We start from the raw sequence: 24,112 nt of genomic DNA on the forward strand, positions 1-24,112 counted from the left end.
AGACTCCCTCTGCTCCTTTTAAGCCCACTCCCTTCTCAGATGCCCCTCCCACACTCCGTGCACTGTAAACATGAGAAAAACAAAGCCCAAGGAAAAAAACAAAAACAACAAACGAGGACCCCCCCCTCCCGCCTCCCAACCTGGGTGAAAAATTATCAACTTTTTTCACCGTAAACAGGATTTGGCTTTTTTGTTTTTCACCTTTGATTTTTTTTTCTTTTTCTTTTTTTCTTTTTTCTTTTCGCTCATAAAGACGGGAAGATTGGGGCTGCCGTTGGTTGGTTGGTTCAGTCAGGCACCAAAACAAGAAACTCAATGAGAAATATTTGGTGCGAGTTCAGTAATAGCGACATGTCCACCACAGATGACGAGAGCACCACACACGACATTTTTCTTAAGCTAACATGCTCTGGCTGCCATCCACAGAATAGCTAGAGACCCCTACATGGTTTCTACGTGGTCAAGAGGTATATACACAATCCCTCAAAGGACAGGATTGAGGGGCCGATCATCAGCTAGTACCCTCGAGATCACATCTAGTCCTCAGCAGCTGGGCCCCCCCTTCCCACCCCTGCTCTGGGCACGGCCAGCTCCCTCCCCGCTGCACAGCAAGGCGGTGAGGCAGTCACCATTCCGGATGGCTGGGTCCTCCCTACCCCTCCTCTCCCTCAGACACCGCTACCAACTCCTCTTTCCACAAAATGTGCTTGCAGGCTTCTTCTCTACGTCAAATGGCTCAGAAGGCAAAGTTTGGCTGCAAGGGCTATGGCCGTGGGGGGGACCTGGTGAAGGAAATGGGGCGTCCACTGGCTAGCTCCTCCCTCAGCTGTCGGCTCCCAGCTGTGTCTCAATGTCCACTCGGCAGATGGGGCATTTCTTGCTCATGGCAAGCCACTGGTCCACACACAGTTGGTGGAAGAGATGCATACAAGGTAGGCGTCTGGAAAGAAAGAAGAGTCTGGTGAGCAGCAGCAGGAGCAGAGGATGAGGACCACTGGGGTCTTGATAAAGACAGCTCTTGGAACCCAGACCCTGGAGTGAGGCTGCGGCTGAGATGGGAAACCATGACTGGAAGTGAATCGCCAAGCTCTTCCATAAAGGTCTTGGCTTTGTCCTAAACCCCTCCAAGCCAACAATACACTTTGTCTCCATGACGCCACGGTCAGTGTTACCACATCTAGTCCATGCCTTTACTAGTGCAACCATGAGACCACAGCACACTTGGCACCCTGAGGTACATGCCAAGTGTGTGCCTCCTTTCTTGAGTATGCAGGACAGTGACTAGTCCCTAATACCCCTGAGAGAAATTGGTGGGGGGGGGAGACAGGGGATGGAGTCAAGAAACTGGCTCTTACCTCACATCTTCCCCATCCTCCAACATAGACAGGCAAATTGTGCATTTCTCATCTGTGTCTGACTCTTCTCCCTCATCTTTCTTGCCCTTGCTGTCCTGGGGTCTTCGCTGTGAATAGACAAAGAAAAAGGTTTTAGTTCCATGGAACAGACTCCTGCTGGCAATTGGCTTTTGCCCGCAGCCTCCTCCCACTCTGGTAGTCTCTCCAACCCCTAGGAGCCAGTCTCTTTAAATCCTCACCCCTAATTCTTCACTCTTGCTTCTGGAGAGAAAAGGTTAAAATCGGGTGAGGAAGAGGCCAGTGGACTCCTGGTGGTGGTCAAGGGTCCAGTGTTTGCAAAAGAGTCAGGGTCTTAGTCAATCTGCCTTTGCAAAGCTATGGCCTGTGGATTTTGGCTTCCCCTGTCTCCCTCACATTGTCTGCTTCCTCTCACACCCTGTTCAACATGCATGCCTGCCTCTAGGTCCAGGATGCTTCATTCATTCATTTATTCATTCATTCATTCATTCATTCATTCCCTTTTCCACTCATGTCTGTTCATCTATGCTCTCATTGTGAACACAAAATTTCTCCACCACCATTAACCCTATAATTGGCACCACAATCTGTACTACTGTTTGACAACAGTTAAGCACTCCACAGAAAGTTTTCACATGGTACATGTGGTCAAGTACAAGGCAGGCCATTGCTGCTTAATAAATACTCTGGAGGAGGAGACAGCTAACCTTGAATTAAATCAGTCCACTTTCCATGTCCCTATCCCCAACACTGCAGACATCGGATAAGTCTGAGAGGGACCACATAAAGAAAACCATCCATTCTGTCCTCTCTCCTGAGACAAGCAAACTGCAAAGAGACATGTGGAATCACAAGATGAAGACCAGAGAATGACCTTAGGGCCAGACCTAGGTGTCAGGATTACCTACTCTGGTTGGAAGTTCAAAGTTCCTACTTTGATTTAGTCTTGTGGTGCTCTCCCTGGCTAGAGCACATAAAGAAACATATTGTCTCTGCTCAAGGCCTGTCTAGTGCACTCTGTGTACCAGCTACAAAATGCCAAGCTTCTGCAAAGTCCATCCAGAAAACCAAGCTGTACCCACTGTCCTATATGTTTGCCATGCATGAGGTCTTGGTATTAATAGAGTCACAGTGATCTGCCTCCTGTCCACTGTGTTTGTGGGAAGACTGGCCCCACAAGAAAATACATGCCCAACCAGTGTTCCGCCCCAACCTTACTCCCTGATTCTACTGCTCTTCGCCATTTTTCACAATTTCCTTCTTGCATGTGTCGTAACTTCAGTTCACCAGCCATCTTGTTTAACTGTTTGGAGTCTATCTGTCTGTTCTCACATCAGATTTTTTTTTTCTGTCTATAATCTCTTAGGTTTTTCTTTCTCTCCATATCTACAGAACTTTCATTTTAAGTTTTTTTGTCGGCAGGTATTTAACATTCGCTCTTCACCCACCTTTCATTCCATCAACACCTCTTTTTTTTTTTATAATTTATTTTTTCTCAAATCGTAATTCATTCACACAGGGGTTATAAACACAGAAAGGCAGGATGTGGGGAAGGGAATAACACTGGAGTATGGGTGATCAGGGGGAATACAGATATCATCAGAACCGGGTATCGGCTGGGTGAAGGTTCAGGGGACAAGTCACTATGACTCTGCCTATAACTCGCTTGTCCTTATCTAAGTTGGTGTTATCCGCCAGGGCTACCTATTTACAAGGTCTATGACTACTCAGGCTTGTAAATTTCCACAAAAGCTGCCTGTTTACATTAGCTTATAGACATCTGTTTCAATGTTTTTCCACTGAGACCCAAGACTTGGTGTTAGTATACATGTATGACAGGCCTATTGCTGATTTTAGGCCTATGTCTGATTTTAGGCCTTCAGTGGGTAAGCAGCGCTGCCCCTGACATCTCCTCCCTTCTCTAATTGTAGAAGGGCTGTGACAATTCTAAACTTGCAAAGGCGGGGATAGAGGCCTGACCTCCAGTATTAGAAGGGGACCTTGTAATGGCTCCAGTCCCCCTGTCGTTGTCCAGTGAGGCATGAGGACCATACCTGTCCCGATGTCTTTTTCCTGGAGAGGGGATACTTTTGACATCAACCTCTATGCAGTCAGGCTTGTCCCTCAGGGAACCCAGATAGATATTTTTATCTTTTATCTATATTTCCTTGCAGTGCTTAGCCTCGCAGCCTAAGCAAGAATTCAGATCGCCTGACAGAGAGGGTTCTGGGTGGCCCCTCTCTGCTTGGTCTAGGGGCAGAAGTCTCCCCTTTTAGGTTGGGTGGAGATGGGTTTTGGAAACACCCTGTATAAAGTAACAACCTCATCTTGAGTCTCGTGGTCCTCCATAGCTAACTAATGATAATGTATCTGAGTAGGTTTTGCTACCAAATTATTTATCTGTTGTATCACAGAGTTAGTCCGCCTATTTGAGGGCCAGGGACCAACAGAAAAAAGCAAAAAGAACCCAAATAATGATCCCAAGATGGGAGGAAATAGGGTTGACAACCTTGGGGAGGCTGAAAACCAATTCTTGTACCAGCCTTCATCTGTCTCTTTCTCTCTCTGATTTTTCTTAGGGCCTTCACTACCTGTTTCATGCTCTCTTTAACCCTCCTTGTCTTGTCTATGTAAAGGCAACCTTCTTCTTTGAGGGTTGTACACAGTCAAGAGCTATATACAGCCTTTTCTATTGTAATAGAGTAAATCAAGTCCAATAAGGATCTTTGCGATTTTAGGAGGTTTCTTCAGACAGTGAAACGAGGGATTTCTTCAGATTAGTGATGTCAATCTCTAGCTGTTTGGTGTTCTTGTCAGTGGCCCTTCAAAGGTCTGACTAGTGTAAGTTCGGAGGCCAGCATCTGGATTAGAACTTCTAACAGCAGACATCATGGGTGATTCATTTTTATCTGGGATGCTGCCTGAGTTAAAGCTTCTGGGAGTCCCTCTTTCTCTCAGTTTTCTAGGGTTGGGTACAGAGCTGCCGCCTGTGACCTGCTGTATTCAACATCTCTTTTTAACTTTGATGACCTTGATAATTTTTTCCCTCTTTTTGGCTTTTCGACACAGAGTCTCACTGTGTAGTGTTGGCTGTCCCAGAACTCAGAGCTCTCCCTGCCTCTGCCTCCCGAGTGCTGGGATTAAAGCCTGTGCCACCACACCTGGCCTGATAACCTTGATTTTTAATTGTATACTTGGCTTTCATTTCTTCTTCCTACTTCTTGTTCCTTTCATATATTTTGATTTTAATGTCTATATTTTCTAGTTTTATTAGTAGTAAACATACTTTTTGTTTTAAACTACTTTAGTCTCTTGAAATTTTTAAGACTGTTTTGACATTTGATTTGGATCCTAAAGTTTTCTTACTTTACATCCCTCCTCCTCCTCTCTTCACATGCTTCCCCTGACTCTTTCATCCCTGATGCTCTCCTGTGACTTAACCCCTGCCTTTATTTATGCCTTTATCTCACTGACCCTAAGCCTGTATATTTATATGCTCCCTACTTGCTAGAATTGTTTGGGATGGATTAGGAAGTGTGGTCTCCTAATTATGAAATAATTATGAAAATTATTAAATATGAATTATATTTAAAAGTCTGCTAAGCTATATTTTGTAACTTAGATGGGGTATTTTATCATCTATTTTTATCTCAATGGGTCTATAATTTTGTACCTAAATCATCTTTTACTTTAATTTGTATACCATCTTAAAAATTTTCTTTTAACTCTAGAACACCTTCTTTAATATTAAATGATTTAAGTTTAATATCGAGACTATGACTGGTCTTTAACCCTGATAGAGATTTGATAAAGGAATAGATATTTGAGTATGTAGGAAGTGTAGGAACGTAGCTTCCATAATTTAAACAATTGGCATCAAGGTTTCTCTGAGTAGCCCTGGAACTCACTCTGTACATGAGACTCATCTCCAGCTCACAGAGGTCTGCTGCTCTCTGCTTCCTGAGTGCTGGGAGTGAAGGCATATGCCGGCACCACCCTGCTAGATCTGAAACACTCAAACTGATTTAAAAAATAATAATAATACACAGTCCTAGCCTTAGAAAGTGACTGGACCCTCAGGATGTTGGACTTATTGATTAACCCACTGATGCATTTCTAACTGGAGGAAGTAGATCACTGGGGATGTTCCCTGGGAGAGTATGTTCCTTTCCCAACATCTCTGCACTCTCCCTGCTTCCCAACTACCAGGACACAGGACGCAGGTCTAGAAACAGAAACAAGGAACTACGGACAAACTTCTGAAACTCTGAACCTGTACTGGCTGGTTTTGTGTATCAACTTGACACAAGCTGGAGTTATCACAGAGAAAGAGCCTCCCTTGAGAAAATGCCTCCATGAGATCCAGCTGTAAGGCATTTTCTCAATTAGTGATCAAGGTGGGAGGGTCCATTGTGGGTGGGGCCATCCCTGGGCTGGTAGTCCTGGGTTCTATAAGAAAGCAAGCTGAGCAAGCCAGGGGAAGCAAGCCAGTAAGCAGTACCCTCCATGGACTCTGAATCAGCTCCTGCCTCCAAGTTCCTGCCCAATGTGAGTTCCTATCCTGACTTCCTTTGGTGATAAACAGCAGTGTGGAAGTGTAAGCTGAATAAACCCTTTCCTCCCCAACTTGCTTCTTGGTCATGATGTTTTGTGCAGGAATAGAAACTCTGATTAAGACAGAAGCCAAGTGACTTTTCCCTCATTAAAGTTGTTTTTCTCTGGGATTTTGTCACAGCAAAGGGCAAGCTAACAAACCAGAGCCCCCCTCCGAGTGTTTTTTGGTAAATGCCTAATGTCACCTGTTTACACCGCAGCCGCCATCCTCTTCCTCCTCTCCACGATAGCCATCCCTGGTCCTTTGTTTTGTTTTTATTTTTGACCTCTTCTGTAGTGTTGTGTTCCTGACTGTCACAGCCCAGAGTACACAGTCTACAGCCTTGGGCTGTCTCCTTTCACCATTTACTGTATATTTAGCTTCCTCTACTTTTTTACAGCATTTATTTTTCCTTTTTATTGTAAAATAACAATCCATTGTGAGTAGTTTACCTATTCACTCACTAAAGAACATGTTGGTGTCTTCCAAGTTTCATTTGTTTTAACTGAAATAATGTTTTAAAAGCTTGGACTTCTGGATAATGACCCTCCAGACCAATTCTCCTTCTAAGGTCAGCGGGTACAGCTCTTAGGTCTGTAACTTTCAAATGTCCCCAGAAGAGCCCAGTCCCACAGGGTTCAGAGGCCTTCTTTGTCTGTCTGTCTGTCTGTCTGTCTGTCCTTACATAATTGGACTGAGAAATATTTTCTGAGGTGAACATTAGCCTTGTGTGCAGGAGCCCCTTTGCCCACAGGACTGCTGCAAATAGTGGCGTATCTGTTCACCTACACATGCTCAAACACACGGGAGAGCTCTGCAGCCAGCATCTGCACATTCAACCTTCGTTCCTTCCCTGTCAAGAGGCCTCCCATCCTCCCTCCTGACTGCAACTGATGTGGGCCAATGAGAAAATCCTGAGGTGCCTGCCCAGCTGTAGAGCATCTAACCAGAACAAAGGCTCCTGGGCTTTGGATTGTGTCCCCTGCAGACAGCCAGGCTGGTTCAAGCGGACAACCGACAACTCCCTTCCCACCCCCTGACTGTTCGGCTAGTGGTGCAGCCTCACCTTCTTATACTTGTGGGGGAAGGTGAACCTCTCGATGGTGTTCTGGACAGCTCCTCGGGTCACGTTTCCCAGCCTGTCCTCGAGCTGCAGCAGCTCCTGTAGAAAGGGAAACACAGACACATACACTCAGTGTGTACATAGATAAACACTCATGATGAGCAAGTGGAAGATGTGTGCAGGAAGCCGGCACACTGCCAGCAGGAAGACTTGTCCGGTGTGGAAACCCAGCAGTTTCTCTTTGTGCCCTCTTTCTCTCTTACTTTCAACCCGAGGGCTCCCCGACACCCACATCTACCCACTAGCAAGAGTGGTCACCTAGTCAGTGCCCTACGGGACAACATACCTCATAGCTCTCCCGAACAGCAGAGGTGTGTCGGCTAGGATTTAGTCCCTGGAGGGCGAGGAAGTGAAGCTGGGGGTAAGGGTAGTTTCGAATCTCATGGACAACCTGAAAGGGAGAGAGCAGATTGGATAGAGTGACTATTCCAAGCTTCTCCTGGGCCCAATGGGCAACTCCTCCTGCCACAACCTCCAGCCAGCACACCCGTGACCTGCCGCAGTCAGCAGGGCGGTCCCTCCTGCTCTTGTGTTCAAGGCTATTCATGCAGAGCCAAGCTTGTGTATATGTGCATGTTGTGCATTCCAGAAGAGTTAGCCACCGGCACAGCAACACTGGCCCTGACTGAGCACCAACTGCACAGGCACTGCTCTGAGCACCTCCCCCACCTCACCTGATAGAAGCTGAAGGAATATTATAACCCCATTTTACTGATGGGGTGAGTAAGGCACAAGTAGATTAAACAATCAGCTCATGGTGTGCAAACAAATGACAAAGCCAAGACTCAGACCCAGGTAGCTGGGTGGCAGGAGCTTCCTCTACTGTCTCTGAGAGCAACAGGGTGGCTCACGGTCAGCACCAGTGACAAGGACAAAACAGTATTGTAATGCAGTATCCTTAAGTAAAAAGAATCTTTACAAACCCACAGTGAGCAAAATATTAGTATTTTAAATACAGACTGTAGAGGTTTGAATAAGAATGGCCCCACACACACTCATGTGTTTGAATGCTTGGCCCATATAGAGTGGCACCATTAGGAGGTGTGGCCTTGTGGGAGTGGGTGTGGCCTTATGGGAGTGGGTGTGGCTTTGGAGGAAGTGTGTCCTTGGGGGCAGGCTTTGAGGTCTCTATGCTCCAGCTACGCCCAGAGTGGCTCACAATCTCCTTCTGCTGCCTGTGGATCAAGATGCAGACTCTGAGCCCCTTCTCCAGCACCATGTCTGCCTGCATGCCGCCATGTTTCCCATCGTGACAATAACGGACTGAACCTCTGAACTGTAAGTCAGTCCCAATTAAATGTTTGCCTTTATAAGAGTTGTCATGAGTGGTGTCTCATCACAGCAATAAAACTCTACCTAAGACACAGACACTAATCCAAACTTGTCTACCCCTGTTTCATTCAGCCCACTATAACCCTGGCTAGGAGCCAGACAGGCTTCCATCAAGCCACGCTCTGCTTAACTGGGGACAGTTACTTAACCTCTCTGGGCTTCAGTTTGCCAATGTGCAAAGTAGACAAAACACCTGATCAACCGGGGTTGCTGGCAGAAGGAAGTAAAACTAGTTATGCAAGGGGCTCCTAACTGTGTCTGCTTGTAGTAACCGTCCAGTAAGTGTTCCTTCCCCAAGACACGGTCAAATGCGAACCGCGGAGTCTCAGAGCTGACAAGCTTCTCCTGGACTGCTTGTCCGAGTCTCTTATGGTACAGGTAGAAGAGAGGTTAAGGAACTATGTGACTAAATGACAGAAACAAGGGTTGAGAAGGTGGAATTCTTTGGGAGGACAGCAACATGGAGTTGTATCAAAATAAGACTTTCCGTTGCCTTGTGTAGCTTTTGTTATGTGTCATTTGCAAACCCAAACCCAACCTGATCTTTCTAGCATTCAGGGTTCTATAGCCCCAAAAGGGCTGTCCCTGGGGAGGGGGTGGCCTACAATGTGACCCTTGCACCAGCCCTGTGAGACACACACAGAGCAGTGTCTCCATTCAATCTCACAAAAAAGTTAAGTCATACTCAAGGAGACAGGAGCGTGTGTGTGTGTGTGTGTGTGTGTGTGTGTGTGTGTACAAGGCTGGCTAGCCAGTGAGCCCCACTTCCCCAGCTCTGGTCTATAAGCACACACCACCATGCCTGGCTTTGTATGTGTGCTGGGGATCAGACTAATGCTTGCACAGCAAGCATTTTACGAGCGAGCCATCGTCCCAGCTCCAAGACAGTCTTTCAGCACTGGGCATTTCCCCAAAAACTGCAGCCTACCACTCTGCCTCTTCTACTTGACCCCCCTTCAGCAGTGATAGCTTTTGGGCCAGTCACTCCGCTTCGCCCTCCTCAAGCTGGGATAAGAACTGAAGCTGAGAGTGGAGGGCAGATGCTGGTCTGCCTAGAAGCCAGGACTCAGAGGACCCTGGGCACGGAGAACCATGGCCTCAGATGGCTGCTGGCCTGTGGTAGGCAGGAAGTCCCTGTCCCCTGAGGAGTCACTCACCATCTGCGTGGACGAGGAGTTTCTGGGGAAGTGGTGCATTCGAGGAGTGGCTAGGTAATGCTGATAGTGCTGAGGGATGGGCCGCACCTGGAACTGGGCGGGACTCAAGCCAGCGTCCACACTGAGATCCCTGTGGGGACACGGCGCATGAGCTACACGGTGGAGGAAGCACCACCCTGTAGGGTTTCAGAAGCGGCCTCAGGCATCACCATGGAGCAAAGCCAGAGCACACGCTGCCAACTCTGCCCCCCTGGACAGGAGAAAATGGCACCAATAACTCTTTTAACAAGCTGCTTGCCTGCAACTAGCCATCTCCGTGTTCCTCCTGAACCCACATCTAAGACTTTTCGGTCTGAGGCACATGGAGCAGCCCAACCATTAAGCTCTCTCCAATGAAGAGTCTAAGTGGAGCAGGTCAGATGCAGCACAAAGGCATCCAGGCAAGGGCTTCCACTGAGGACAGGCAGTGGACAAATCTTCATCGTTCAGTAAAACCACAGCAGAGGGACTCCCTCTGCTGCTCGTTCTATAGGCTAGAGAGCTATCCTAGCCCACCCAGGCACATTCCTAAAAGTTTGGGGAAACTCACTTCATTTAAACACGAGCCTCACTAAAACATCCCCAAATTTGATGAAAACTATAAACCTACCAGCTCAAAGTGATCTAGTGTCAACAAAGCAACACAAAGGAATCTACCTCCAAGTACATAATAGTGTAATTTTTACAAATTGATAAGAAGTTTAAAATGAGCCCAAGATTAAAGAAAGAGGGCCTTCAGATAGCTACAGATCATCATAGATTCTCATATAAATGAAGCAGTCAGGAGAAAAGGAGATAGCATCAGTTAGGGAAAAACAAAACACCTGCCAAGCACCAGGTCTGTCTGTACCCAGCAAAATGGAATTTCAAAATGGAGATGAAATCATCTCTTCAGATGTGCAAAGGCTGAGCTGAGGTGGCGCTCAGAGGCCAGCACTACAGGAAAAGGGAAAGGCAGAGAGGTAGATGGACGAAAAATAATGCCAGATAAAAACTTAGATTCCAACAAAGGAACAGAGAGGAATTGGTGACCAATGAGACGTGGAGATTATTCCGAGTCTGTGGAAAAAAACGCACACGGAGAAACCAGAACATTCTGCCAGAACCAAAAGCAGGAACACTACTAACGTGCACCAGGGGCACGGCAGAAGGAGTCCTCCAGAAGAGGCTCTGCCAGCAGGGTGGGGTAATGCGCATGTCACTAACAGTTACTCCAAAAAGATATTGAAGCCCAAGAAATACATTTAAATGTGGGCTGAGATGATTCTGAGCAAAATCATCCTCACTGAGGGGCGTCAGGGGACCAGCTCCTGAGGAACTGAAAGGGAGACCTAAGCAGCTGTACTTCAGAGTAGCCAAACAGCTGATGATTTTTCCATAGTGGCGTTTCCCAGAAAGCATATGAATAAGGAATTATTAAATTACCTGTCATCACTTTGCATCCTCCAAAGAAATAAAAGACCCAGACAGAGATCATCAATTGATGCCAACATCACAGAAGGACAGGCAACTACACAGTGTACTTTCTGATAGAAAAACACAGTGGTGTCTGCTAAGAAATTAGAGAGGAAGAGAGATGGGGAGGGAGAAGGATAGAGGAGGGACAGAGAGGGACAGAGAGGGAGAGGGAAGAACAGAGGGGAAAACAGAGGGGAGAGAACTGGGGACTTTTATGGTTTCTTAAGACAGGGTCTTACTCTGTAGCCCAGGATAGGAGAGAACTCACAATCCTCCTGCCTCATCCTCCAAAATGTTAGGATTGTAGGCATGACCTGCCATAATTCCACTTCGAGGACTATCTGAAGTGACGTCACCAGGGTGTAACAGCAAAATCTAGATAAGAAGAACTCTACAGGAGAAGGAGACTAGTTTCTTAGTGAGATTTTACACACACACACACACACACACACACACGCACGCACACACACACACACACAGAGAGAGAGAGAGATATTAAAGGCATTTTTCCTTCCAGCCATGGTTTTAGATAGCAGAAACTTCACTGTAAGCCACTGAAAACCGAGACAGAATGTATACAACATCTGCTCTCAGATGCTGCATGGACCATACAGAACTTCAAGCCAGGTGACCCTACAACTCACTGCCTTGCCTGAGAAGGTGCATCCGAACCAGAGTTACACACTGGTGGTCCTTTAGCAGACACTGGCATTCTCTGGACTCACTGGCTTACTGCAGGAGCCTCACTGCAGGGGAGCTGAGGTCTCTGACACTCCTGGTGCAGTGTTCTGAAGAGCAAGAAGCTGCATCAAATGAGACCTCTGCACTGACCCCTCGAGTGTTTGCTGAATAGCAAGTTCTGTGTGTGTAGGGCAATGTTTCTCAACTTGTGGGTCATGACCCTTTGGGGGTCAAATGACCTTTTCACAGGGGTCACCTAAGACCATTGGAAAACATACATATTTAAATTACAATTCATAACAGTAGCAAGATTACAACTATGAAGTAGCAACAAAATAATGTTATGGGGGTCACCACATCATGAGGTCACCACATTAAGGAGGTTGAGAACTGCTGGCATATCGTGACATCCCACAGGCCAAGCGGAAAGCACCCGTGGAAGTAGTGGGTGGTTCCCAAAAATCAGACAGATGGAGAAACGTTTTAATTCTATGTTTGAGAATGAGACTTCTAGCTGATCACTAAGGGCATTCAGAAGACACCACAATGATCTTTTGAAGTTGGCCTGTAAGCTCCATTAAGGCAGATCTAGAGTTCTTGCTGATTTAGGGACATCTGAGATCTGCTGTAACAAGACTTAAGCCTCTAAAATCTCAAGCGCATCCACGAGTGCTGTTTGCCAGAACAAAGTTTACCAACACTCCATAAATGTCACAAGCAAATCCACGTACTCAATAATCTACAGCTCAGGATGTCCCCTGCCCAACAGGAAATAACTGGTCATGATTAAAAGAAGGACAATATGTCCTTCAGTCAGGGGGAAATCAGAAAAACACACAAGAGTGACAGTTACAGTGAAATTCTCAATTAAAGATGCTAAAATAGCTATTATTACATATTCAAGTACCCCGAAAGAAACACAAGCATGGGAAAGAGGTTTTAGAAAATTCCTTGGATAAAAAGTGCAACCTCCAAAATGGAAGCTTTACTGGGCTGGGTCAGCAGCAGATGCAGATTAGTGATTTAAATGTACATCAATAAAAACAATCTAAATGAAGCATGCAGACAAAAAGGAAAAAAAATTAAACCTCCATTTAATTTAATTAAGACCACTGGTTTAAAGCAAACTTTCTAGTAAAGTCTTGTGTCAATTATAATACATATACACGTCTACACATACGCACATACACAGAAGGAATAGCAAAGAATGTAAAAGAAGAAATGTAAATATACAATTTTTCATACATGGTTCCATTTCACACAGAGCAATATAATCCATTTAGTTATATTGTATATATGTATAATATTGTATATATGTATAATAAAGTGACACAATACATATTTATAAGCTAAATACTAATAAACTAATAAAATAAACAAAATAGTGACACAACAGTGAGCCTAGCATCCTAGCATTTATTCTTAACACTCAACCAATCCAAAAGAAGGCACACAATAGACAACACAAGACAAACAGAAACAAAGCACAAGACAGTACATTCAGCTTTAACTATGTGGGCAATTACAATAAATGTAAATGTCTCATATATTCCTATTAATGAACACAGATTTTTATCTGGAAAACAACAGCAAACTATTTGCTATTTTAAAAACAAAGACATAAAAAAGGTAAAAGGCCGTGGTGGCATATGCTTCAATGCAGGCATTCAGGAGGCAGAGGCAGAGGCAGGCTGATCTCTATGAGTTTGAGGTCCACCTAGAAAGTTCTAGACCAGCCTGGGATATATAACAAAACTCTGCCTTAATTTTGTTGTTGTTGTTGTTGTTGCTGATATGAGGGCTAGATATGAGGGCTTTGCCTTGTCTTACTGTATTTTGTTTTGCCCTTTTTGGCTGTTGTCTCTTAGATGCCTGCTCTTTTCTGAAGAGAAAATGGAGGGGGAGAAGTGGAGGAAGGGGGAACTGTGGTTGGGGTGTATTGTATAAGAAAAGATTCTATTTTCAATTTTTTAAAAAAGGGTAAAGAATAAACTTTTATTTATTTTTTATTTTATTTAGTCAGAAGGAAATAAAAAGGAGGAAGAAGCAAGCACCATTGGAAGAAAGTTAGAATGGCTATGTCAATATCAGACAAAGCAAAATTGGACCCAAGGAGCATAACCAAAGAGAAACCTAACTGTGAGGTCATTTCATTTTGAAGATATAACAATTGTATAATTCTTAATAGATGAGAAATATATATTCCCAATATTTATAAATCAAAGTAAGTGAAGCAAAAACTGACAAAATTCAAAGAAACGAATGGAGAGAGAGCTCAATAGTTAAAAGTGCTAGCTGTTCTTGCAGAGGACCCAGGTTCAGTTCCCGTCACCCACCTATCAACTATAAGCTATCTGACACTCCAGTTCTAAGGGATCTGATGCCTTCTTCTGAATATTCTTATGGGCAGACAAAATGTAACATAAGATAAAACAATCTTGTAAAACAAACAAACAAAGAAATAAACAAACATAAACATAGTTGTAGCTTCAACTTCTCCCCCCATAATTTACAGAAGAAGCCAACAAAACTAGTCATAATGAAAATTAGAGGGCTGGAGAGATGGCTCAGCAGTAAAGAGCATTGACTGCTCTTCCAGGGGTCCTGAGTTCAATTCTCAGCACCCACATGGTGGCTCACAACCATCTGTAGAGTGGGATTTGATGCCCTCTTATGGGGTGTCTGAAGACAGTGACAGTGTACTCACATATATAAAAATAAATAAATCTAAAACTAAAACCAATTTAAAAAAATAAACATTTTCTGTCTTTAAGCCTACAACTTTATATTCTTTGCTAACTGGAGATGAGTCACAACCTAAAGGTCCACTACAGAGGAGAAAGGGGAGCAGGAAGAGGAGGAGGAAGAGGGAAGATAAGTAATGCTCTCCTGGGCCCAGGCCCAATCAGCAGAGGATGAAGTTCACAGACTCTTTTTTTTTAATTTTTGAGATCATAACTACATTTCTTTCTTCCTTTTCCTCTCTCCAAACTCTCCTTCAAATTTATGCTTTCCTTTCCCACTAATTTTTGTTATATTAATTTACTAAACCAGCATAACTCCTAGCAACATTCTATAAGCATCTGTCCTCATCCCCACAGATGTGTAGTCTTCATTCCCTTATCAAGCAAACTTCTCTTTACAACACACGTTAGCAGAAAACCACGATCAATCAAAATGTAGAGGTTCACAGACTAATTCAGAGATGTGTTTTACAGATTTCCTATGTCCCCTCCTGCACATTCCTGATTCCTTTCCTTTGTGTACAAACATCAAACTCAAGTTTATTTCCACTGCCAATTTTTATAAAATTTGATGTGATCTTGTTGCATCTTATGTTCTTCCCAGAAACCTATCTCTCAAAGTGCCAGCATCTTTCTTGGATGATTCTAGACTCTGAAGCCCTTAGGACTTGGTAGAAATAGGGCTACCTCTAAGAACAGCAGGAGGTCCTCGCAATCCATCACCTTTGCCCGTAGGACCCAAAACTGTCCTTAGGTGGAGCTGGGCACAGTCCATCCTGGGAGTCAGAGTTGGGACCGAACTGAATCGTAGACCATGACAAGGATGGAGACCTGGGCTGTGGCTCAATTCAGGGACAGGTTTTAGGCATGGGTAGGGAAGGGGGCTATCTGAAATTTATCTCTCAAGCCTGATGCTCCTGCTCACCCTTAGGCCAGGACTTGTACTTAGAGAACCGATTGGGAAAGGTATGATATCCCAAAGGAAGATCAGGATAGCCTTAAACTATGGGCTGAGCCAGGCCTGAAGCCAAACCTTTACAATGACCCAGAACAGAATTCAATGGCTTCTGATGGTATAAAGAAAAGAACTGGATGGGTGGTAGCTAATGCAGACAAGCCCTTCCCTCCTAAGAGTTCCCTGCAGAGGGTGAGAGGAGGCTCTCCTACAGTGCATTTTCTGTTGGCTAATTACCAGGCTGTCTCCTGCAGGTAAGCATGCTTCATAGAGGAAGATGGGGATACAGTTAGCGTGAGTGATTAGATAAATAGATAGATAGATAGATAGATAGATAGATAGATAGATAGATAGATAGATAGATATAAACAAATAAAAAAAACCCTTCTCATCACTGGGCCCACTCTTGCTGAAGCAGAGTTCATTACAAGAGAGAAGAACCTGTTGCACCAGTGGGGATAAGTCAAGCAGAATGAGCCCAGGACGGGTCCAAACAGGAAATGTGAACCAGACCCTCATTCCTCATGTTCCTCAGGGCAGCAGGGAATGAGACTCCTGAGAACACAGAAAGGTTGGAACAAGAAAGTAGACCAGGTCTGGATGAATAGGAAAGCCACAGACAGGGCTGATGCACCGCACTACTCCTGACCCTTCTTGGGGTGACTCTCCTCTGTCACCCGTGTAATCCCACATGCATTGTGGGACACTGTATTTGTGTTCAAATCACTCAGCTGTGTACAAGGGCCCTGGGTGCTCCATGTGTGCCGAATTAAATCAAATTGACTTGACTGCTGAGGGAAAGGATTTAATCCAGACTGCAATTAAATCTTCCTAATTTGAATCTGCTAATTAGGAAAAAGCTGGGCTGAATTTGGCTGTAGTGTGATTTATCTTTGCTGAGTTTGTTCAGTTTAACAGAGAGTGCTCGAGAATGCTCAGAAGATGGGAGACAACAGAGAATGCTTACAACACTCTGGCACCCAGACAGGAGCACGGGAAGCGGTCAGCCAGCAAGAACTATGCTGTGTATCATTCTCAGCTATCACGGACAGAGCTTCCAATGCCACCCTGACAGAACCAGCTTTCCTGACCCGAGGTGTGGAAGATGATGCAGCTTTTAAAAAGTCATCCCTCCTTTTCCCCGAACCTCAACTATCTGAATGTCCCTGAATGGGCTGCAGAGTCCCCAAAGTACAGGCAATGGCATGGCTCCCTAGGGTACCTGTCTCTAAGACATAACGACATCCTCCATGTCCTTCTTTGCTCCTATCCACAGACCTAAACTTACCCCTAACCTCATCCAAGTCACGCGCTCTATACTGCCTTTCTTATGCGCGCTATCATGTCTCTGTGGATTCCTCCCTCCCCCAGGAAGCCTTCCCTGACCACCCTAGCATCTCTGAATTCTCTTCCCAAGCTGTCCTCTAGAGTCCACTGGTTTATAGGACTACTGAACTTAGGAAACACTTCACACCCTGTCTCCCTTCTTTCTGGCAGGACCATGAACACTGAGCTGCAGTCTTAGCACAGGATAGTGCCCAGTTCCACTGAGTGAATTCCTGAAGCCAGGCCAGTAGATGGGTGAAGTAGATTCCAAGGCTGAGTGAACTGAGGGCTAATATGTATCATTCAAAAATGATACAAATCAGAAACTCCATGGATCTGGTGTGATCAAAAAAAAAAAAAAAAAAAAAAAAAAAAAAAAAAATCATTTCCTCCCCTCTTCGCTCAGTTTCTTCCTTCTTCCTTCTCTCCCCCCCTCACTCCCTCCCTCCCTCCCTCCCCCCCTCCCTCCCTCCCTCCCTCCCTCCCTCCTGTCCTCCCCAGCATCTAGAAACTCACCAGTCAGTGCCCTCAGCCAGATACCGGGGCTGAGGTGTCTGCAGTTGGTGGCCAAAGTCGAAGCCGGGGTGAAGGCGGTGGGGGTGGACAGACACTCGATCCTGACTCCGCCTGCACAGAAAACAAGAATGGCCAGTGTGTTAAGGGCTACCTGAGCCATCCAAGCTCCCAGGAGCTCTGAGTGATACCCCTCCACCTACTATGAATGCTATCTCCTACAGAAACTGGAGTTCCCAAACACCAAGGAATGTCCCAGGTGGGCAGAAACCCCTTCCCTGAATCCATTCATGCACTACCACCATGCTCCTCTCAAGCTTTCAAGGCCCAGGCCAGAGTTAGTCTCCTCCAGGAAGGCCTCCCTGAACACACTAAGTCATAGCAGCCTTTCCTTGACTTCCTACACCCCTGTCCCAGGCTACCTCAGCCCTCTAGTCACCAATGCCTAGGGACCTATCTATGACCGAGCCCATCAGTGGTCCAGTTCTCCCAAACACCCTTAGGAGTCCCTGAAGCTCTTTTCAGGTAGCTTGAGAGGAAAAACTACTTCCCTTTTCACCCTTTACTGTCTTGCAGGCAAACAGTGGAACTTTCCAGAAACTTTGTGACACAGGACTTTTCAAGATCTAGTACAAAAGCAACATGAGGGCACAGAGAAGTTCTGTTAAGCTATGTGTCACAGAGACTTGCAAATACATTTTGAGTGTTTCTCACTAAATTGATATAGTCCTTTTTCATATGGATATTTTATAGCCCTGAGAACCCACAGGCCACTGCAGCCAGGGAAGCAGATAAGTTAACTGTAGCTCTTCACCTGTCCATCCTCTCTCCAGACACAATCCCCTAGTCTCACCTCCAGCTCTGTAACAGACCATCTGCTGTGGTCTCTTCTCACCATCTGTCTTACTGTCAGGGGATTAACCAGATCCTGGTGGAACACCTGCTTTCCTTTCTCCTGTAGACCCCCGAGCACCTCTCCTAGCCCATCCCCACCCCTAAAGTGTCAGCTCACTATACCTAGAAACACATTTTACCTGGAACCGCCCAGTGACCACACCTGTCAGGATCCCAGAAGAATCTCCTACCTGGCAACACACAGCCACCACACTGGACTAAAAACCAGAGAGGAAACAGAAACCAAGGAACAAAACACCCATTCACCAAAGACAAGAAGACCGTGTATCAGCACCTAGAATCACAATCTTCCCAAACCCAGATGCCTAGACACCAACATAAAAACCAAATCAGTAAAAGGGGGACAGTGTGTCTCCAGTAGAGCTCACAAGCCTACCGCAGGAGGCCCTGAGAAATGCAGCATAGCTGGAACATAAGCAAAAGACCTTAAAATCACCTGTATGGCGACAGAACTCCTCGAAGAGGAAATGAATAAATCCCTTAAGGAAATCTCTGAAAAGACAAACAAACAGTGGAAGGAAAGGAATAAACCACTCAAGACCTAGAAGTAGAAATAGAATCAATAAAAAAAATATCCAAACTGAGGGGAATCTGGAAGTGAAAAATTTAGGAAATCAAACAGGAACCTCAGAGGCAAATCTCAGCTATGGAATATTAAGAAACAAAGAGAGAATCTCAGGCATTGAGGACACAACAGAAGAAATGGGTATCTCAGTCACAGAAAATGTTAAATAGATTTAAAAGTCCTGGCACAAAACAACCAGAAAATCTAGGACACTATGAAAAGGTCAAATCTAAGAATAATAAGAATAGAAGGAGAAGTAATAATAGGAAGAAGAAACTCAAGCCAAAGGTCCAGAAAATATTTTCAACAAAATCATAGAAGAAAATTTCCCTAACCTAAAAAAGGAGGTGTCCATCAAGGGACAAGAAGCTTACAGAACACCAAATAGACTGGATCAGATAAAAAATTTTCTTTGGCACATAATAATCAAAACATACAGCACAAAGAAAGAACATTTAAAACTGGAAGGGAAAAAGACCAAGTACCATACTTCTCAAATAGAGAAGGGGACTTTAAAATCCAAAAGAGGCTCTTCAGGAGAGACCACAGATGCCAGCCAAGATTATTATACCCAGCAAAATTTTCAATCACCAAGAATCCAGCAAAAAGATCATCCACCATGATCAAGTAGGCGTCATTCCAGAGATGCAGGGATAGTTCAACATACATGAAAAAATGAAATCACCACATAGAAAAACTGAAAGGAAAAACAAAAACACATGATCATCTTATTGTATAAAGAAAGAGCCTTTGAAAAATTCAATACTCTTCATGATAAAAGACCTGGGGAATTAGGGATACAAGGGACATACTTAAACATAATAAAGGCAGTTTACAGCAAGTCTATAGCCAACATCAACATAATAGAGAAAAACTCAAATCAATTCCGTTAAAATCAGTAACAAGACAAGATTGTCCACTCTCTCCATACCTATGCAATATAGTGCTTAAAATCTTAGCTAGAGCAATGAGACAACTGAAGGAAATCAAGGGGCTACAAATAGGAAAGGAAGAACTCCAAGTGTCTTTATTTTCAGATTCTATGATAGTATACACAAGTGACCCTAAAAACTCCATCGGGAAGCCCTTATCGTTGATAAACACTTTCCTCGAAGTAGCTAGATATAAATTTAGTTCACAAAAATCAGTAACCCTCCTCTACACAAATTACAAACAGACTGAGAAATAAATCAAGGAAACAATACCTTCTGCAGTAACCTCAAAAAATTGAAAATATCTTGGGGTAACTCTAACCAAACTTGTGTGATTAAACAAACAAACAAACAAACATACAAACACCCTTTAAGACATTGAAGAAAGAAACTGAGGAAGCTATCAGAAGATGGAAGGATCTCCCATGCTCATGGATCAGTAGGATTAACATAGTAAAAAATGACCCTCCTACCAAAAGCAATCTACAGATCCAAAATTCCAACACAATTCTTCACAAATCTTGAAAGAACAATTTTCAGCTTCATACAGAAATACAAAAACCCAGAACAGTTTTAAAAAATCCTGGATAATAAAGAACTTCAGGAAGTATAAGTATCTCCGATTTCAAGTTGGGCTACAAAGCGATGGTAATTAAAAATAGCATAATATTGATACACGTTGATCAATGGAATCAAATTGAAGACCCAGTCATAAGTCCACACACCTATGAACACCTGATTTTTTTTTTATAAAAAAAGCCAGAAATTCATACTAGAAAATAAGATAGCACCGTCAATAAATGGTGCTGGTCAAACTGGACAGCTGCATATACAAGAATGCATAGATTCACACTTATCATTCTGTGCAAACCTCAGCTGCAAGTGGGTCAAGGAACTCAGCCTAAAACCAGACACACTGAACCTGATAGATACATGATAGAGAAAACCCTTGAACTTATTGACACAAGAAAAGACTTCCTGAACAGAACGCAGTACAGGCACTAAGATCAACAATTAATAAGTGGAACTTCATGCAACTGAAAAGCTTCTATACAGCAAAGGACACCATTGTTTGGATAAAACAACAGCCTATAGAATGGAAAAGGTGGTTTTTTTTTTTACTGTACATTCAATTGAAGGCTAATATCCAAAATAGGTAGACAATTCAAAAAACTAGCTATCACGAGAACAAATGACCCAATTAAAAATGGATCTAAGCAGAAATTTTTCAAAACAGGAAATCCAATGGCTGAGAAACACTTAAAAAAATGTTCAACATCTTTAGACATCAGGGAAATGCAAATCAAAACTACTTAGAGATTTTATCTTACACCTGTCAGAAAGGCTAAGATCAACAAGACAAGTGACAGCTCATGCTGGCAAGGATGTGGAGTAAGGGAACACTCCTCCATTGCTGGTGGGACAGCAAATTTGTACAGCCACTGTGGAAATCAGTGTGGTGGTTCCTCAGGAAGCTGGGAATGGATCTACCTCAGGACCCAGCTATACGATGAGGGCATGTACGCAAAGGATGCTTCATCCTCCCACAAAGACAACTGTTCAACTGTGTTCACTGCTGCTCAATTCATAATAGCCAGAAATTGAAAGCAATCTAGATGTCCATCAACAGAAGAATGAATAAAGAAAAAGTGATATGCTCATACAATGGAGTATTACTCAGCAGTTAAAAATAATGAACCCATGAAATTTGCAGATAAATGAATAGAAATAGAAAAATCATCCTGGGGGAACTATCTCAGATCCAGAAAGACAGTTATGGTATGTATCCCCTTATACATGGATATTAGCTGTTAAATCAATGATAACCAAGCTACAACCCATATAACCATAGAGAATAGGTATGAAGTAAGTGGATGGGGGAGGTAGGTGCAGATAGATCTCATTAGGAAAGGTAAATAGAATGGCTAGTTATGGATGGTGGGTGGGGGCTGGAACTGTAGGGTCAAGTAAAGGGGGAGGGGTAACGAGAGAGGGAAAACAGAAACACCTCAAATCAAGGGTCATTTGAGGAGTAGAATGGAAACAATACAGTAAAAGCTTCCGAAAATACATATTAAAAAGAAATATAAATGAAATAGCCAAATAATGGAGGAGACAGCCCCCCAACTGGACGTCTCTTGTCACCAAATGAAGTTTTCAGTACCAAGACTGGGTTACATATAATTGAGTTGTTGGCCAAAGTGAGTCCCCAAACAACTCAGGCTGCTGCCAAGACCACAGGTTGCTCTCCACAAGCTGACAGCAAGGCCGTGTTGCTGAAGACAACAGCCACACAACCCATTGCATACGTGTGCGTTGAGCTGGTGCCTACAGACAGCCTTCGTCCTTACATTCTAGTGTCTTTGCTACAGGGAGGCACTCTGCACACTACCAAAAGAGGGACGTAAACACGACCCAGCCACAAACCCTCTGATCTATAGTGCTGTCCTGCCTGCAAGATCTCCTAGTGCAATGGTGCCACAAAGCTTGGGGGAGTAACCAACCAACATCTGATTTAAGTTCCATTCTGTAAGATGGAACCCATACCCAACATTGCTTGATGACCAAGGGCCTGAGACTAGATAGTCCTGGGATCTAGGGTAAACTAAAATACTACTGTCCTAAAAACAAAACGATCCAGCAATAAAGTGACTCCCAATGACATCGTGCCCTACTCATACATCAGAGCCTTGCTCAGCCATCATCAGAGAAGCTTCCTCCTGCAGCGGATGGGAGCGAACACAGAGACCTCTGCATAATGCCCTATGCAGGTGGGGAGGGAGCAGACCTCGGAACCCAGAGCTCTAAATGGAATGTCTTCATCAAATCTCTCCCCTCAGAGCGCAGGGGACTCCTTGGAAAAGGCAGAGGGGCTGGAAGACACCAGGAGAGCAAGGCCCTCTAAATCAACTGAGCAAAGCTCATATGAACTCAGAAACGCTGAGCAGCATGCAGAGGGCCTGTGCAGATCTGCACCAGATCCTCTGTGTACATAGTATGGCTTCCAATTTAACGGTTTTTATGGGATTCCTGAGTGTGCGAACCAATGGGAACTCTGATTCTTGCGCCGTCTCTTGGACTCTTCTCTTGCTGTTGGTTTGTTTTTTCTAATCCCAACTGTTATTTTTTTGTGTTTTACCTTATTTTTTATTATATCATATTATTATCAACCCTTAGAAGCCTGTTTGTTTTCTAATGAGAGACAGAAAGGGGATGGATCCCCAATAGGAGGAGAGAGGGGAGGAACTGGGAGGAGTAGAGGGTGGAGAGACCATGATCAGGATATATTACGTGAGAAAAAAATCTCTTTTCACTAAAGGGAAAAGAATTAATAATTAAAAAGAACATTTTAAAAATTTACCATATGCTATCTATTGTTATTTTTAATGAATTAATAGATACTTTACAATTTCTAACATGGTAAACTCATATAAGTTCTTTGTAGTCATTCATTTTTTTAGAATGAAACCCAGAAGACTGAGAAGCACCCAGCTGTGCCCATTCGTTTTTCCTTTACCATTGAGGCTCAGAGAAAAGTAGTGATTTGCCATTGCAGAATATTTGATCGCTGCTAATTTTATTCAGCTACATGGGCATACAGCCACAGACTCCAATTCTAGCCTCCAACTAGACGTTGGCCCTTTGGAGGCTAAAGCTGGAACCAGTCATTTCCTTTGATACTCTGGTATGGTTTGAGGAAAACCTGAATTAGGCTGCCATGGGAGCTGGAAGGGACTTGCAAGACCTCAAAACGCTACAAAAGTCCACCATGAGCATCACTGGTCACTGCTTACCCAACCCCTGACCCTGAATCTGGGCGAGGGGTCACGCTAGAGTCTGACCTAAATGAACTTCACTACCAGAGGCAAAAAGGCATCCCGCCTGCCCAGCCCCGCCCCCTCCTTGGCCCCGCCCTTGCCGACCTGGGATGCGAGACGAGCCTGCGGTGCTGAGCTTCCAGGAGCTGCTGCTGCAGCAGGTATTGCTGGTGCAGGGCCTGAGGTAGGAAGGAGGGACCTGTGACGTCCTGGAACTGCAGGGTGGGCAGCGGGGTCAGCGACTGGTGCAGCGTGCCACTGTGCTGGTGGGCCGGGGCCATGTGGGCGCTGAGGCCCGGCTGCGACTGCACTGGGTGGGCCAGCGGGAAGTCCGGGGCTAGCTGCTGCGGCTGCGGGGGGCCCAGGTGGAAGTGGCGGCAGGAGGTAGCGTGAGGATGCTGAGACCTTTGAAAGGGGGCACCTGTAGAGGCAAAAGACAGAGATCTCCTTGAGGACCTGCAAAGGTCTCTCCCACCTGAGCGGGGTCCCCACCCCAGGATAACCTGGACCTTCCTAACACAGCAGATCTACAACTTTACTATGTGCCACCGTCTTTAACGCTCCACATAAAGGTTCTGTGTGCGTTA

General features: G+C 44.6%; 1 protein-coding gene across 1 annotated transcript in view; it reads right to left on the reverse strand.

The window, feature by feature from the left end:
- Positions 1–223: 223 nt before the first annotated feature.
- Rnf165 (ring finger protein 165) overlaps positions 224–24,112 on the reverse strand; it is a 103,366-nt gene continuing 79,477 nt past the window's right edge. The window contains exons 2-8 of the mRNA XM_028783224.1: positions 23,631–23,946; positions 17,299–17,409; positions 9,580–9,709; positions 7,377–7,481; positions 7,034–7,129; positions 1,356–1,462; positions 224–940 (exon numbers count right to left, since the gene is read on the reverse strand). Coding sequence (XP_028639057.1) covers positions 823–940; positions 1,356–1,462; positions 7,034–7,129; positions 7,377–7,481; positions 9,580–9,709; positions 17,299–17,409; positions 23,631–23,946 — 983 coding nt within the window. The 3' untranslated portion in view covers positions 224–822. The remainder of the gene's footprint in view (positions 941–1,355; positions 1,463–7,033; positions 7,130–7,376; positions 7,482–9,579; positions 9,710–17,298; positions 17,410–23,630; positions 23,947–24,112) is intronic.

This window comes from Grammomys surdaster, unplaced genomic scaffold, assembly GCF_004785775.1.
Source record: "Grammomys surdaster isolate TR1022 unplaced genomic scaffold, NIH_TR_1.0 1036, whole genome shotgun sequence".
Lineage (NCBI taxonomy): Eukaryota > Metazoa > Chordata > Mammalia > Rodentia > Muridae > Grammomys > Grammomys surdaster.